At 43.5% G+C, this 14,060-nt stretch overlaps 1 protein-coding gene across 1 annotated transcript in view; it reads right to left on the reverse strand.

The window, feature by feature from the left end:
* Positions 1 to 7,471: 7,471 nt before the first annotated feature.
* Positions 7,472 to 14,060, reverse strand: part of Dbt (dihydrolipoamide branched chain transacylase E2) — a 35,413-nt gene continuing 28,824 nt past the window's right edge. Inside the window, exons 8-11 of the mRNA XM_052179375.1 lie at positions 13,378 to 13,455; positions 11,301 to 11,492; positions 11,109 to 11,180; positions 7,472 to 9,270 (exon numbers count right to left, since the gene is read on the reverse strand). Coding sequence (XP_052035335.1) covers positions 9,103 to 9,270; positions 11,109 to 11,180; positions 11,301 to 11,492; positions 13,378 to 13,455 — 510 coding nt within the window. The 3' untranslated portion in view covers positions 7,472 to 9,102. The remainder of the gene's footprint in view (positions 9,271 to 11,108; positions 11,181 to 11,300; positions 11,493 to 13,377; positions 13,456 to 14,060) is intronic.

Genomic DNA, 14,060 nt, shown 5'->3' on the forward strand with positions numbered 1-14,060 from the left:
TATATTTGTATGCCATATTTTATTTTATTTTTTGGCTTTTTGAGACAGATTTTCTTTGTGTAACCTTGGCTATCCTGGAACTCACTCTGTAGACCAGGCTGGCCTCAAACTCCACCTCCACCTGCTTCTGCCACTCAGTGCTAGGATTAAAGGTGGGCACCCCCCACAGCCCATGTAAAATATGACATGAGTATTTTTGTTGCCTTTAATATTCATATGAGGAAACTAATCCTTAAAGGAGCACAGGTGGTTGGAACAGCAGCTGCTGCCCAATTGCTTCCTTTGCTACCGTGTCATTCAGGATAATGAAAACCTACAACCTGACTTGCATCCAGCTATGGGAAAATAATTAAACAACGGATACATTAGGTAAGTCTGGGGCCCTGAAGATGACTCAGTGGATAAAGGTGCTTGCCACCAAGCGTGACAACATGCAGAGGCCCCAGGCCCAGCTCTGTCTACAACATAAGGTTTTCACACAAGAAAGTTAATTGAGCCTATTTTTTTTTAAAAGATGGCTAGAGAGAAGGCTCCATGACTAAGAACATCTTCTCCTCTGCTGAGGACGGAAGTTTGGTTCTCAGCATACATATCATGAGGCTCCCCCTGCCTGTAACTCCAGTTCACGGGGACCTGATGCCCTCTCCTGACCTCCAAAGGCATCCACACGCATGTGGTATACAATTCCACCGAATGCACACAGAAATACGTATGTGGCATGCAATTCCACAGAAATGCATATGCTTTAGAAACCACGTAATAAGTAGAAGGAAGAGGCCCAGGAAGTGCGCTGTGACCAGAGCACGCTACACATGTGCATCACAGTGTTGTGGTGAAACCCGTGTTTACATTTAACATTTAATAAGAAGAAAGAAAAAAGCAATAAAGTAAAAACAGTAAGGTGGGGAAAAATCCAGGAAATCCAGATGACAAAAAAAAAAAACAAAAAAAAAAACAACAAAAAAAAAAAACCCAAAATCATAGCTCGTACTTAGCCTTAAGATTCTGTAGATTAAACCCCAGTAAACTATCTATATATCCCATCAAAATGGTCAACAGTACTCAACTCAACCAAGTATTGGTGACAGTTTGAGAGGAATTTCCCCCTAGTGCTGTGGAACTGTATGTTGGCCGTAACTACTTTCAAAGTGCATGGATGATATACAAGTTCTATATATTCCTGCTCACTATGAGCAAGTATCCCCCAATGATGAGCTTTCAAAATAGTTTAATAATAATAATAATAATAATGATGATGATGATGATGATGATAATGATAATGATAAAGTGAATGCATCGTGGAATTTTGCTTTTCCATGGATAACTTCATTTGGCAAGCCCAGGATGTTTGGCTAATCATGTCTAAATTGTAGATTTAAAATTAAAATTATTCGAGGCTCATGGAGATAGCCACAAAAAGAAACAGAAAAGAGCTGTCAGAAGAAAACTTAGGGCTGCGTTGTCTTCAGCAGTACTCAGAATATTACTCGGAGAGGGATGTGAGCAGAGTGCATGGAGCCCACAGACAAGAGCCGACGGTGAGATCTGTCTGCACTCAAGAATCCACGGGATCAGGCATAATAGTACATGTCTGTTGATGGGCGGAGGCAGGAGGAGGGTCGGTTTGAGAGTAGCTTAGGCTACATCACAGCACCTTACCAAGATAGGAAGGAAGGAAGGAAGGAAGGAAGGAAGGAAGGAAGGAAGGAAGGAAGGAAGGATAAGAGAAGAAAAGAAGAAAAGGGAGGAAGTCAGAAAAGACATGACTGAATAACAGAAGAGAAGAGGAGGTGGGAGGAGGGAGGAGGGAGGGATGCTGAAGAACATGCCCAGGGGACCTAACTGCCCGAGCCTGTCACCTATAATTGATTGATTCAGATGTTGATAAAATTGAAGTATGTACTATACTGTCAATAATATAACATTGAAATATTTCATGAATTCAAGCTATCTCCACATTGCATTATTTTTATATAAACTCTCATTTGTTAACTTATTTCATTGCTCGACATTAAATATTGGTCGTCTCTAATACTAGTTTCCCTAACACGACAGATCTGCTTCAGAAAAAGACCAAGTTTGTAACAAGGCATTTCTGCGTCTAACTTCTTAGTTAAAGAAAGTCACCCGGCCCAGCAGCGAAGCAAGCGTGCCTGACAATAAGTCAGTAGGGCAGCTGCTTCCCAAAGTTAAACAGCCAAAGAAACACAATCTTAAATTCTAACTTGCAGGGAAGCCTGTGTCCCAGAGGATGAAGACCATGTGAGTGACTACAGCCCCCTTAAAAGGCTCAGAAGTTAGATCTGTGTTCAGTTGGAAAATATGCAATTTCTTTATGCAGAGGGAACGGAGGAAAATTGTTTCAGAAAAGCACTTACCATGGGGGGGGGCAGGGGTTGCTGCAGCCAACGTGGGGCCAGAGCGCCCCGATTTTCAGCTCAGAATTGGATCACAAGGTAATTTTTTTCCTCCCCGGTGTGGCTCCAAATGACTAAAACTCTGTCAGGCTGTGACCAAGTGAAAAGTAATGTGTGCCTAGTTCTAATTTTAGCTCACGGACAAGGCTGAGAATAGCAAGGATCACGTGGGGCTTCTGTGCAAAGGTTCAACTGATAATGTATGTGTGTTCCTTCAAACACCAGGAAACTTTCTGGGAGAACCATTTCCTTTTAAATTTAATTTTATTACCCTGTGTTTATGGGCATGTTTGGCTGTGTACCACATGCATGCAGTGCCCTACAAGCCAGAAGAACATGTTGGATCCCCTGGAACTGGAGTTATGGATAGTTGTGTGCTATCAGATGGATGCTGGGAAATGAACCTGGGTCTTCTGCAGGAGCAAGTGCTCTTGAGTGCTGCACCATCTTTCCAGCGCCATGGAGCGAGAACTATTTCCAAGTGCCAGAAAAGGATTCTTTTTGAAAGTCCATCCACTTTTTGTGTCGTACAGATCTTACGTACTTAACAGAACGCAGTGGTTCTATTGGAAGCAAAGCAACTTCAAAATCCATGCGCAACTGGACAAAGCCCCTACTTTGAACTGAAAGCCCCAGGGCTTCAGATGAATGAACCAGGAAGGTGAGGTGAGGAATTCCAATTTAAGCTTCAGTTTCCGAGAGAGCAGTGCTTATGATTGAGTCAAGTCCTGTCAGCCCCTGGCTGTCAGGTCCACTCCCAAGCCTGGGGGCTTCATACTTAATCAACTTTCAGTGTTTATCTCTCAGATGCCATAGACAGGACTTAATTCCGTGTTCTTTTTTTTTTTTTTTTTTTTTTTTTTTTTTTTTTTTTTTTTTTTTTGGTTTTTTGAGACAGGGTTTCTCTGTGTAGCCCTGGCTGTCCTGGAACTCACTCTGTAGACCAGGCTGGCCTCGAACTCAGAGATCCACCTGCCTCTGCCTCCCAAGTACTGGGATTACAGGCATGCGCCACCACCGCTGCCTGGCTAATTCCATGTTCTTAAGAATTATATATTCAGTCAGGTAGTAATGGAACACAATTTTAATCCCAGCAAAATCAGCAAAATCCAGGAAAGCAGGCACAGGCAGACCTCTGTGAGTTTGAGGCCAGCCTGGTCTACAGAGCTAGTTCTAGGACAGCCAAGGATATACAGAGAAACCATGTCTTGAACTCCCTCCCGCCAAAAAAAAAAAAAAAAAAAAAAGAACTGTAAACTTAGTTTTTAAAATTTGTACACGACTGTACACAGACAGAAATGAAAAGGTAACAAATCTCATTTTTATGTTATGTCTGCGCGCATGCGCGCACACACATATACACACATACACACACATGCTAGCACACACACACAATGCTTTAGTGCTTGTGCTAGAATACAGGATCTTGGCATATGCTCTACCACTGAGCTGCATCCACAGCTCTATAGAACTATATATTATCACATGCTGTTAGCATATATCACTTTTACAAAAATAATGGTTTTCACTGAGTTTCCTCCATAGAGACCAACCTAGTCTACACGAGACCCTAGAGACAGAGACAAAGACACTGAGATGTTTATACTACCCAGATTGTTTTCCAAAAGCTATATGAATGTATGCTTCCTACCAGAGAATGCCAGGTGTTTCCATATTGTCCTCAACTTACCTTCCAACATCCTCCTGATCCTCCTGTATCAGCTGTGGTGCCAGGATTACAGGCATGTGCCCCCATCCTGGGTTTACATGGTGATTCACTAGGCAAGCACACCATCAGCTGAGCTAGATCCCGGCCCTTTTCCATATGTTGAATGAGGTATCAAGTGCACAACAAATTAAAAAGGTGTTCATTCTGCTTCATATTGGTGGACCACTTTCAGTTTTGTGGAAATAATTAACCTTTCCCCCCCCCCCCAAAATCAGTGTGAATTATGCAACCCTACTTTCTGATATTAGCCCAACTTTTGAGAAAATTTTATGATCAGTTTCAAAAAACAACTACCATATTTTTTTTCACATTTCCAAACACACTATGGAGAACTCTCCTATCTAATAAGAGTTTTATTTTTATATTCATCATCACAACCTTAAAGTTTATCTTGTTGTGCTCTAAAAATAACATTAGGCTGAAGATGAGACACATTTCACTCGTCTTTTCAGTTTTCTCTTTAAAGATTTATTTATTTCATGTGTATGAGTGTGTCACCTGCAGGTATGTCTGCAGTGCCCACAGGAGTCAGAAGATGGTAGCTGACGTCCTGGAATTGGAGTTTCAGGAGGATGTGAGCCACCTCGTGGCGGGGAAGGAACCTGGTTCCATTGCCAGAGCAGCAGATATTTTGTTTGTTTGTTTGTTTGTTTGTTTTGGTTTTTCGAGACAGGGTTTCTCTGTGTAGCCCTGGCTATCCTGGAACTCACTCTGTAGACTAGCCTGGCCTTGAACTCAGAAATCCGCCTGCCTCTGCCTCCCAAGTGCTGGGATTACAGGTGTGCACCACCACCATCCGGCGAGTAGCAGATATTCTTAGCAGCTGAGCCATCTCTCTAGACCCTAGCTTATTTTATTTTATTTTATTTTATTTTGTTTTATTTTATTTTATTTCATCGTGTCTTATTTTTCAGGTGAGGGTCTACCCTACATTGCTTTGGTTAGTCTGAAGTTCCAGGTTTCAAAGGATTCACCTCCCTCCATCTTCCCTCTACGCAGCTAGGACCGTGGGTGCCAGCCCCCAGGCCTGGCTTTTTTATGATCATTTGTAATATACCCAAACCGTATGAGAAATGATACAGTCAGGGTTTTTTTAAATGACGCTATTGAGAGCCAGAGTGACCGCTCAGCGGTTAAGAGAGCACGCTGCCCCGCAGACACCTTTCATTCGATTACATTCCTGCAATTCCTTTTTTATAATCTTGGTCTTTCTGGACTCACCATATTTTGAGAGCTATTGTGGAAGTGTCCCAAGGCAGACTTCAAGTTAAACAGTTTGCAGCCTGGTATAACAACAGTACTCGCTTGAGGGGGCGGATGATGGAGGCCGCCCAGGATTGATTAATTAATTAATTAATTCTTCCTGTTGGAAGGACACTGCCGCAACCCACCCAATACGGGTGACCCCCTCCCTCCTTTGCCCAGCTCCCCACCTCCCCCGTGTATAACCTGCTATTTCTTCTTTTTATTCCTGATAATTTCCTCTTTAGTTGCTGTGCTCGTGCTCCTCTTCCCACCCCCAGCGACAGCTGTTGCCCTCGCTTTGAGTTACGATGGTCCACATGGCACTCCATAAAATCTCTTCATACCAGAGCTATGTGCTCATGCCACGCTTCAGCTGGCTTTTGTGGTTTTCTTTGGACTGTCTCCATTTTTATTTTATGTTACTTATTGGCCAGGATTCCACAAAGTAGTACACATGGGAAAAGATCTGCCAAGAATTTGACTGAAGGATTTTTCTAGCCTTGGGGTAGAGCAGGTCCTGATATGGGGTCTGAAGGTTTGTCAAGAAGGATTAGAGTTAAGGAAATGACCCAATGCTAGTTTTTCCAAAAGCATGTGTAGGAAAGGAACAAAACCCTCCTCGCCTTCTGTTTTGGGTTGCTATAACAAAATAGGTGAGACTGGGTAACTTTTTTTTTTTTTAAGATTTATTTATTTAATCTAAGTTTTAATCTAAATACACTGTAGCTGTCTTCAGACACGCCAGAAGAGGGCATCAGATTCCATTATAGATGGTTGTGAGCCACCTTGTGGTTGCTGGGTGTGATTTGAACTCAGGACCTTCAGAAGAACAGTCAGTGCTTTTTTTTTTTTTTTGGATTTGGTTTTTTTGAGACAGGGTTTCTCTGTGTAGCCCTGGCTGTCCTGGAACTCACTCTGTAGACCAGGCTGGCCTCGAACTCAGAAATCCGCCTGCCTCTGCCTCCCAGAGTGCTGGGATTACAAGCGTGCGCCACCACCGCCCAGCCAGTCAGTGCTTTTAACTGCTGAGCCATCTCTCCAGCACAATGACTGGGTAACTTTTAAAGAACGGAGATTTACTCTGTAGTCCAGGAAGTTCCAGTGCTAGTGGCCACATCTGGTGCGGGGCCTTCCTGCTGCATCACAGCATGGTGGAAGACATCACGGGAGAGGAAGCAAGAGACAGACTCACAGCTTCAAGTCCTACACCTTGTGCTAATCCACTCACAAAGGTGGCGCCTGGAGACTTAAGTATCCAGCCCACCAGGGCCTCCCTTTCAACGCTTTGCCTCTGGATTACATTACCAACACCGCACAACAGGGCCGATGAATGACAGACAGCAAACGGTGGCAGAGAGCCTTTTACCCTCAAGTGAATTTTGTTCCCTGGGTTCTTGGACCCAAGTCTGTGCCACCTGCAACATACATTTGCATTTAATTTGTAAGACATGTTTATTCTTGATGAATGTCGAAACAGCTAAAGAGCCCTACCTAGTATAAGGACATAACCTCAGTGTGCCCGAGTCTGGATACGGCTTTCTGCCTTGCTTTTGTGCTTTCCCGGATATAATATACAGTATGTGCCAGGCAACTGTGTTTATATCGGTCTGTCCTGAGAACGTTTTAGAAAAGGGCCGCTCTGTTACTATTGTGTGTGCTTACTGGTGTTTATTTACGTGTGTTTGAACTCACACCTCCCTTGGATCATTGCTGTCTCCGTTGTATTAGCGTGTGAAAGTGCTCTGAAGGTCAAGCTGTCTGTAGCATTCCACTGTGTCCGCCTGAGCTTTAATATCACTGAGTTCCAGACAGATGTGCATAGGTCAGCTGAAGCTGACACCAGCAGATGCTTTTGGGGAGATGCACTGAAATGCAACAACCACAGCAGGCACTGACTAGGCAGGCCAGAGAGATGGCTCAGCAGGTAGAGGTTGCTGTGGAAGAGGAAGCCAGGCCTATGGGCTGCCCTCTGACCTTCATATACTCACCGTGGCATACATGCCCCCCTCTCACACACACACACTAAATAGTAAAAGATATATACACCGTGAACTACTATGAAGGCAGACAAAGTATGGTAATGTGGAACTGTTTATTGACATATAAAGGTATCCACAATATAAGGATAAATTTTTAAAAAATCAAATTATAAAATAGTAGATACATTATTTCATTTTTATAAAAGAATACCTATCTATGTATACAGATACATGTGTCAGAATGTTAACAATGTTTACATTACAGATAACAGTGTGTTACTCTCCATGTGACCTGTAGGTTTCCTCCTTCCAAGTCTCACCATGTGACCTCACGTGGCCTCATGCCGTGGAGCTCCCTGCCCCCCACGTGTGAGGATTACAGGCCTGTGGACACAATGCCTGTTCTGAATTGGTTTTCTTTTGTTAATTTTCTTTAGGTGAAAATAATGCGTTTCATGATATGAATTTCCAACCAAACAGCATTTACTACATTTATAATGTAGTTCCATTTTTGGAAAAAAATCAAGTAGGCATTAAAATGACCCTTTTTTCTCCTGCCACAAAACCTTCATTTAACTAAGCAATTTTGTCATGATATAACAGAAGAAAAACAAACCCAAACCTAGATTTCAAAATACTCAATTTGATTCTTTTTTCTTTCTTTTTTTTTTTAAAAACAGGTCTCTCCATGTAGCTATGGCTGTCTGGGAGCTCTACCTGTCTTTGTTTCTTAAGTGCTGGGAAGAAAGGCTTTCTCAGCCTTGAATTAGATCCATCCTGATGCCACCTGATTTTAGATGACCATTGATAGCATTTCTGTATAAACTAATTTTATGCCCATAATTTCCCCTTTGGCTCTTCTTATTCAGGCGCCTACTGAGGGACGGAGAACAGAACAGATCCCAAGTCCTTCTCTCATGTTTAGCTAAAGATCAACAAAATCAAAAGGCAATAAATTTCTAAGTTAAAAGAAAGAAAGCCAGGGATGCTGTACTTGTGGTACTTTACACTACAAAGTGAGTTTGCAAGTCAACTATTTCCCAGTAAGATGCCAAAGCACTCCCACAGCCCTAGACATCTCTCCACTTGAAACACTTACTTTTAACAGCCTTTTTGGTTATAAACTATAATTAAGACCAACTTATAGCTTCTCCCTTTCAAGAATGCTAACTTATAGCTATAAGACATTCATGGATGATATTTTACACATAAGGCAAGAGTGTATGTCTCATAAGCTGAAGAGATAAACAGAATTGCACTTATTTTGTACAAGTTACCTTGATTGTAGGGAAATGAAAACATATTTGTATATCAATTCCTTTCCCTGACTAAGTATAATTTAAAAGTCTCATTTAAAAAAATCAGTTAAAAATTAAAAATTAAGAGGGCAAGTACAGCATGTGCCGCCGCTACTTGCCGTTCAGTGACACTGGTGACATTTAGTGACATCAGTTTTGTTTTGTGGCTTGTTTCAACTCACTGACACAAAGATCTCAGCACCGTAATAGGAAGCCCCCCTCTGACCTACACAATGTGATACTCCAGGAGAGCCATTACCCACAATCCTTTTCAGCAGAAAGCCTAATGCGTCAGTGATAAATACTGTGCTTTAGAGACCAAACAAGGAGCACAAACCATTTCTAAAGCAACTGTAACCAGAGTACGGGCTGGCTCAGCTGGGCCTCACATACTCTTTGGAAAGGCGGAAAGTTCACAGATGTCCTGTTCGCCATTATTTCAGATCCAGCAGCATAAATGCTGGGTTTTCTAAGTAGGATTTCCACAAATTAGAGAAGCGTGACATGGTGGCGCCATCGATGACCCTGTGATCAGCTGACCAGCTCACATTCATTATCTGTGCTTTATAAACCTCTCCTTTCTGGTCAAATCGGGGAAGAGCCTGGAAATAATGCAGAATAAGAGGTAAACCAGGGTAAGCTTTCACTCAGTCATAGTGGAAGGCAGATGGGGCAACGGTGGTATAAGGTTCAGAAACACCTCCTCCCTGCCAATGGGTGGGCATGCACCCGGGCTTCTGTAAACCGCTGCCTCCCGTGACCCAACCTTGGGAGGTCACATCTTAAGTTTTCATTTCTTCAAGGGATCTCCTGCCCCACATAGAATATTTACATTAAATTTCATCCAGATTTCAAATAGTTAACATTTTTTATTATTTTCTCTAAGAGTGCTATATACTCTTAGAGAAAAGAGAACCAAGACAAGGAAAATACTTGGACTCCTCACGGAAGGCAGCAAAGGACATTTGACCAGGAGCTGGGGCATGGTGGGAGTGCTAGAGGATCAGAAAGCCTGTCTGATTACTATGGTGGGGGGACAGGCTGGAGATGCGGTCACTGCCAGAGCAATGAGAGGCTGGGTTTCTCCAACTTAAAAATGAAAATCCCAAGCCATGATGGGCTATTCTGAAAAACACACACGAGGGCTTTGGGAGTAGCACATTGACAGAGTTTTTGACCAGCATGTACAAATTCCATCTGTGGTATCTAGAAGCAAACAATAAAAAAGCAAAATGTAGCTGGGCGGTGGTGGAGCAAGCCTTTAATCCCAGCACTCTAGGAGGCAGAGGCAGGTGGATTTCTGAGTTCGAGGCCAGCCTGGTCTACAAAGTGAGTTCCAGGACAGCCAAGGCTATACAAAGAAACCCTGCCTTGAAAAACAAACAAAACAAAACAAAACAAAACAAAAAAAGCAAAATGTACATTAAAAATCAGCTATTGGGGCCACAGAAATGGTTCAGCTCAGCACTGAGAACAGTTGCAGAGCCAGTATGAGGACTAGTACTCAGATCCCAGCACCTGGGCAGTAACCTGGGTGTGAGCTTATGCACACCTGTAACCCCAGCACAGGACAGGTGGGGACAGAAGGGTGGCCCAGGCCCGCTGGCTGTCAGCCTAACCAGAAATCCCAAGCTCCAGGTTCAGCAAGAGATCATGGGTCAAAGGAATGGGTCACAGGTGCAGAGTGACAGAGAGGAACACCCACACACTTCAGCCTGTGAGCATGTGTCTCTCTGTGACATGCACAAAGAGAGAGAGAAAGAGAGAGAGGGAGGGGGGGAGAGAGAGAGCGAGAGAGCGCAAAAACCCTTGGCTATTAATAAATAAGAAATATGCAAAATGTAAGTTCTAACTTATTAGATTTAATAGACAGGCCTGGCAAGATGGCTCAGATAAAGGTGCTTGCTGCCAAACCTCATTACCTGAGTTTGAACCTTAGAACCCACATGGTAGAAGGACTGATTCCTTAATTGTCCACTGACCTCACCTCTACACAAGTGCCGTGGTTTGTGTGTGGAGCATCAACACACACACACACACACACACACACACACACACACACACACACACAGTGTCATAACCCTGTACCTCTATTCTAAGAGTTCTAAAGCATGGCCACAGATCATTTTTCTTTAAGTCACCTAGATTATTGTTCAAAATACAAGTGCCTTCAAGACCAAGAGATTAGCATTTTGTCAGGCATGGTGGCAGACACCTGGAATCCAAGCAGGTGAATAGCAGGGCAGGACGACCCAGAATCTGAGCCAGCTGGGACTGCAGTGACCTCTGATCTAGGTCAAGAGAAGGAAGGAAAGGGAGTACTGAGCTAACCTTCACAAATGCAAACCACAAGTGGGAGGTAACCTTCAACACAGACTGAGTCTTCCAGTTCAGTCTTCCTGCTCACTGAAATTGCCCCGCAGCTCCTCACAACACATACCTGAATCGCTCCCAGGGCACCGATGGCTACTTCAGGTGGCAATATCACCGGCTTGGCATAGGTTCCACCAATCTGAGAAGAATGGGAAAATTTAGCTTTCGGGGAATGCCTGATAGATTACAAGTTGTATTGTACTGGAACATGTGATCAGACATTCAAGTTACACTTATAATTTTGAACAGCATGACTTACTGATCCAATGTTGGAAAGAGTAAATGTCCCTCCTGTAAGGTCTGTGGTACTGAGCTGACCGGAAGAGCCCAGTTTCTGGAGGCGGTTCAGTTCCATGGCGATCTCAAATACAGAGCGTACCTGAACGTTCTTCACATTGGGGACGATTAACCCCAGCTCAGTATCCATTGCTATCCCAATGTTGTGAGATGCCTGGGAAGTAAAAATTAACCCAGTGGAACTTGTGATACATAAAGTTACAGCGAAGGAAAGGTAAACTCTGCTGCCTTCTAAAACAAAGATACGGAACTACGTCGCCAAGCCAAGCTAGTGCAGGGTGTGCTGTAACCCGAATTCTCAGGAGGCCGAGGAGGAGGATGGTCTGAAGCCTGCTTGTGCCACACGGCAAGGTCAGATCTAAAAAGCCAAAAGGCCAAAAAACAAAATCACTCTTTACACTAGAATGGAAGTAACTTGGAAGGGAGGGTTCGGGGGACGAGAGAGCAGTGGGGACAGGCGCTGGCTGCCCAGCTGAGCGCAAACCCTGGAATCTGTGGTGGGGGAAGAAGAGAGCACGGACTCCCCTGCTTCCACACATGCCTGACTTCCACACATGTGCTGTGGCACGGGGGTCCTCCCCACAATAAAATAAATGTAAATTAAACTAAGAACTTAGCCAAGCTTAAGAGATAGTTTTAGAAGACATGTTTAGTATTTATAAAAGCAGTGCTATGGAAATAAATGCAAAAGAACGAAGGAATTAATCAGCCGACAGCAATCACGTGGTCCCATAACAATCAAAATATTTGCCAGTAGGTCACTGACTAAATAAATGACCATTATCATATCTACTGACTTATGATATCCACAATATTGAAATGAAAAAGAGAAAAGCAAATTAAAGAAAAATTTGTATTACTTATATGAATTTGTGGAAGACTTTCATTATGAACAGGAAATTATCCGAGGCCACAGGACTGAGGGCAAGCATTTTTTCTACATTTTAAATGAAGCTACATTTAATTAGGAAGGACTGAGATGAAAATAGACAGCCCACTCTATTAGGCACAGCAATGGCTTTGACTCCATCCCTACACTACCGAGTGCCCCTGTTGTCTCTGTGCTTTGGTGGTGCTGCGTCAGCACTCCCACTGAGTTACCTGCTCGGATCCCCCTGTTGTCTCTGTGCTTTGGTGGTGCTGCGTCAGCACTCCCACTGAGTTACCTGCTCGGATCCCCCTAACTGACCACAGCTGAGGACTGCTATGCAGAGTGAATATAGGAATTATCATGCAAGAATTTTGTCTTAAGAAAATTTCACTCCAAACTGAAGACCTCGCTTAACCTGGATCCAAATGAATTAATTTTTTTAAAAATATTATTATGAATTACTCTCTTTGGGGCTGGAGAGATGGCTTAGTGGTTAAGAGCACTTGCTGTTCTTCCAGAAGACTCAAATTAACTTCCCAGCCCCGACATCAGGAGGCTCAGGACAGTCTATCATCCGGGTGAGCCGAGGCCTCCAAGGCACCCGCACTCATGGGCACATACCCACACACAAACATACATGCTACACATACATGCTACACATCCTACACATACTTTTCAAAGATTGCTCTCTCTCCTAAAAGTCCAGAAATTTAATCTTGAGAGGTGATTCTTTTGGGATGTTGAGTAGCGTGGATAACTCTTCACTGCTTTATGTAGTTCCACTTATTTATTTGTTTGTTTATTATTTTGGTTTTTCAAGGCAATGTTTCTCAGTGTAGTCCTGGCTATCCTGGAACTAACTCTCTCTGTAGATCAGGCTATCCTGGAACTCACAAAGCTCCACCTGCCTCTGCCTCCCGAGTGCTGGGATTAAAGGCGTGCGCTACTACCAGGGTAGTGCCGCTATTTTAAATGGGAAATCAACAAGACTTTAAAAGGGAAGGCTGCATACCTGATCAAAATCATTATTATACAGCGAAAGCAAAGCCAATAGATTGAACCTAAATTAACGGCTTATGCTGTGCCTTTCTTTCCTGCCTGAAAAAGCTACATCCTTTGAGTATCCTATCTTCTGTTAAATCAGGGAGTTTCAAGATGCATAGCCAACCTTGTAGGTGATGTTCTGGCAGTTTTCATCCACAGAGGCGTTAAGGATAGGAAACTGTAGTAGTCCCAAAGAAGCAGCCTGTCGAAGAGAAAGGTAATTCGTCATGAACACGGACACGGTGGAGTGGAGGTAACAGAAGATAGACAAGCAGAGGGAAAGGGAGCTCTAACTCAAGGCCATGGGCACCCAGCGTTCTCACTTCCGGAAACTCTGACCTCTAACAAAGGTGAAGCTCCTAACCATGGAGAAACAAATATAAAACGGGCAGGCTGCCTGCACACAGGAAGGGGATTTTCAAAATAACCATGCAGCTGCCTCAGTTCCAGGCGATTGCCTCACTAACATGTACATTTAGATTTTTATGAAAAGCAAGCCAATAGTTCAAAAATAGGCTCTGAATTCAAACACCAAAAAGCTAGTAGGCTCTACCTCTGTGTAGAAGGAACACAGGGCAGTGATTTCAAAGCGACCATGAGAGGCCAGTGTTCCACGGATGCCCGGGCAGGCGGGCACACATTCCTGCTTGCCCCTTCATTCCCTCCCCTGCTCTTTAAACTTCCTTTGTCTTCATATCCTTCTCTCCTGTGCATATGCTGATTTCCCTGATTGCAAAATGTCTCCCTGATCCTAACTGTTCATGACATTCTTTGCTGCACATAACGATCTAACAAGGTTAACATATC

Source organism: Apodemus sylvaticus, chromosome 4, assembly GCF_947179515.1.
Source record: "Apodemus sylvaticus chromosome 4, mApoSyl1.1, whole genome shotgun sequence".
NCBI classification, from domain to species: domain Eukaryota; kingdom Metazoa; phylum Chordata; class Mammalia; order Rodentia; family Muridae; genus Apodemus; species Apodemus sylvaticus.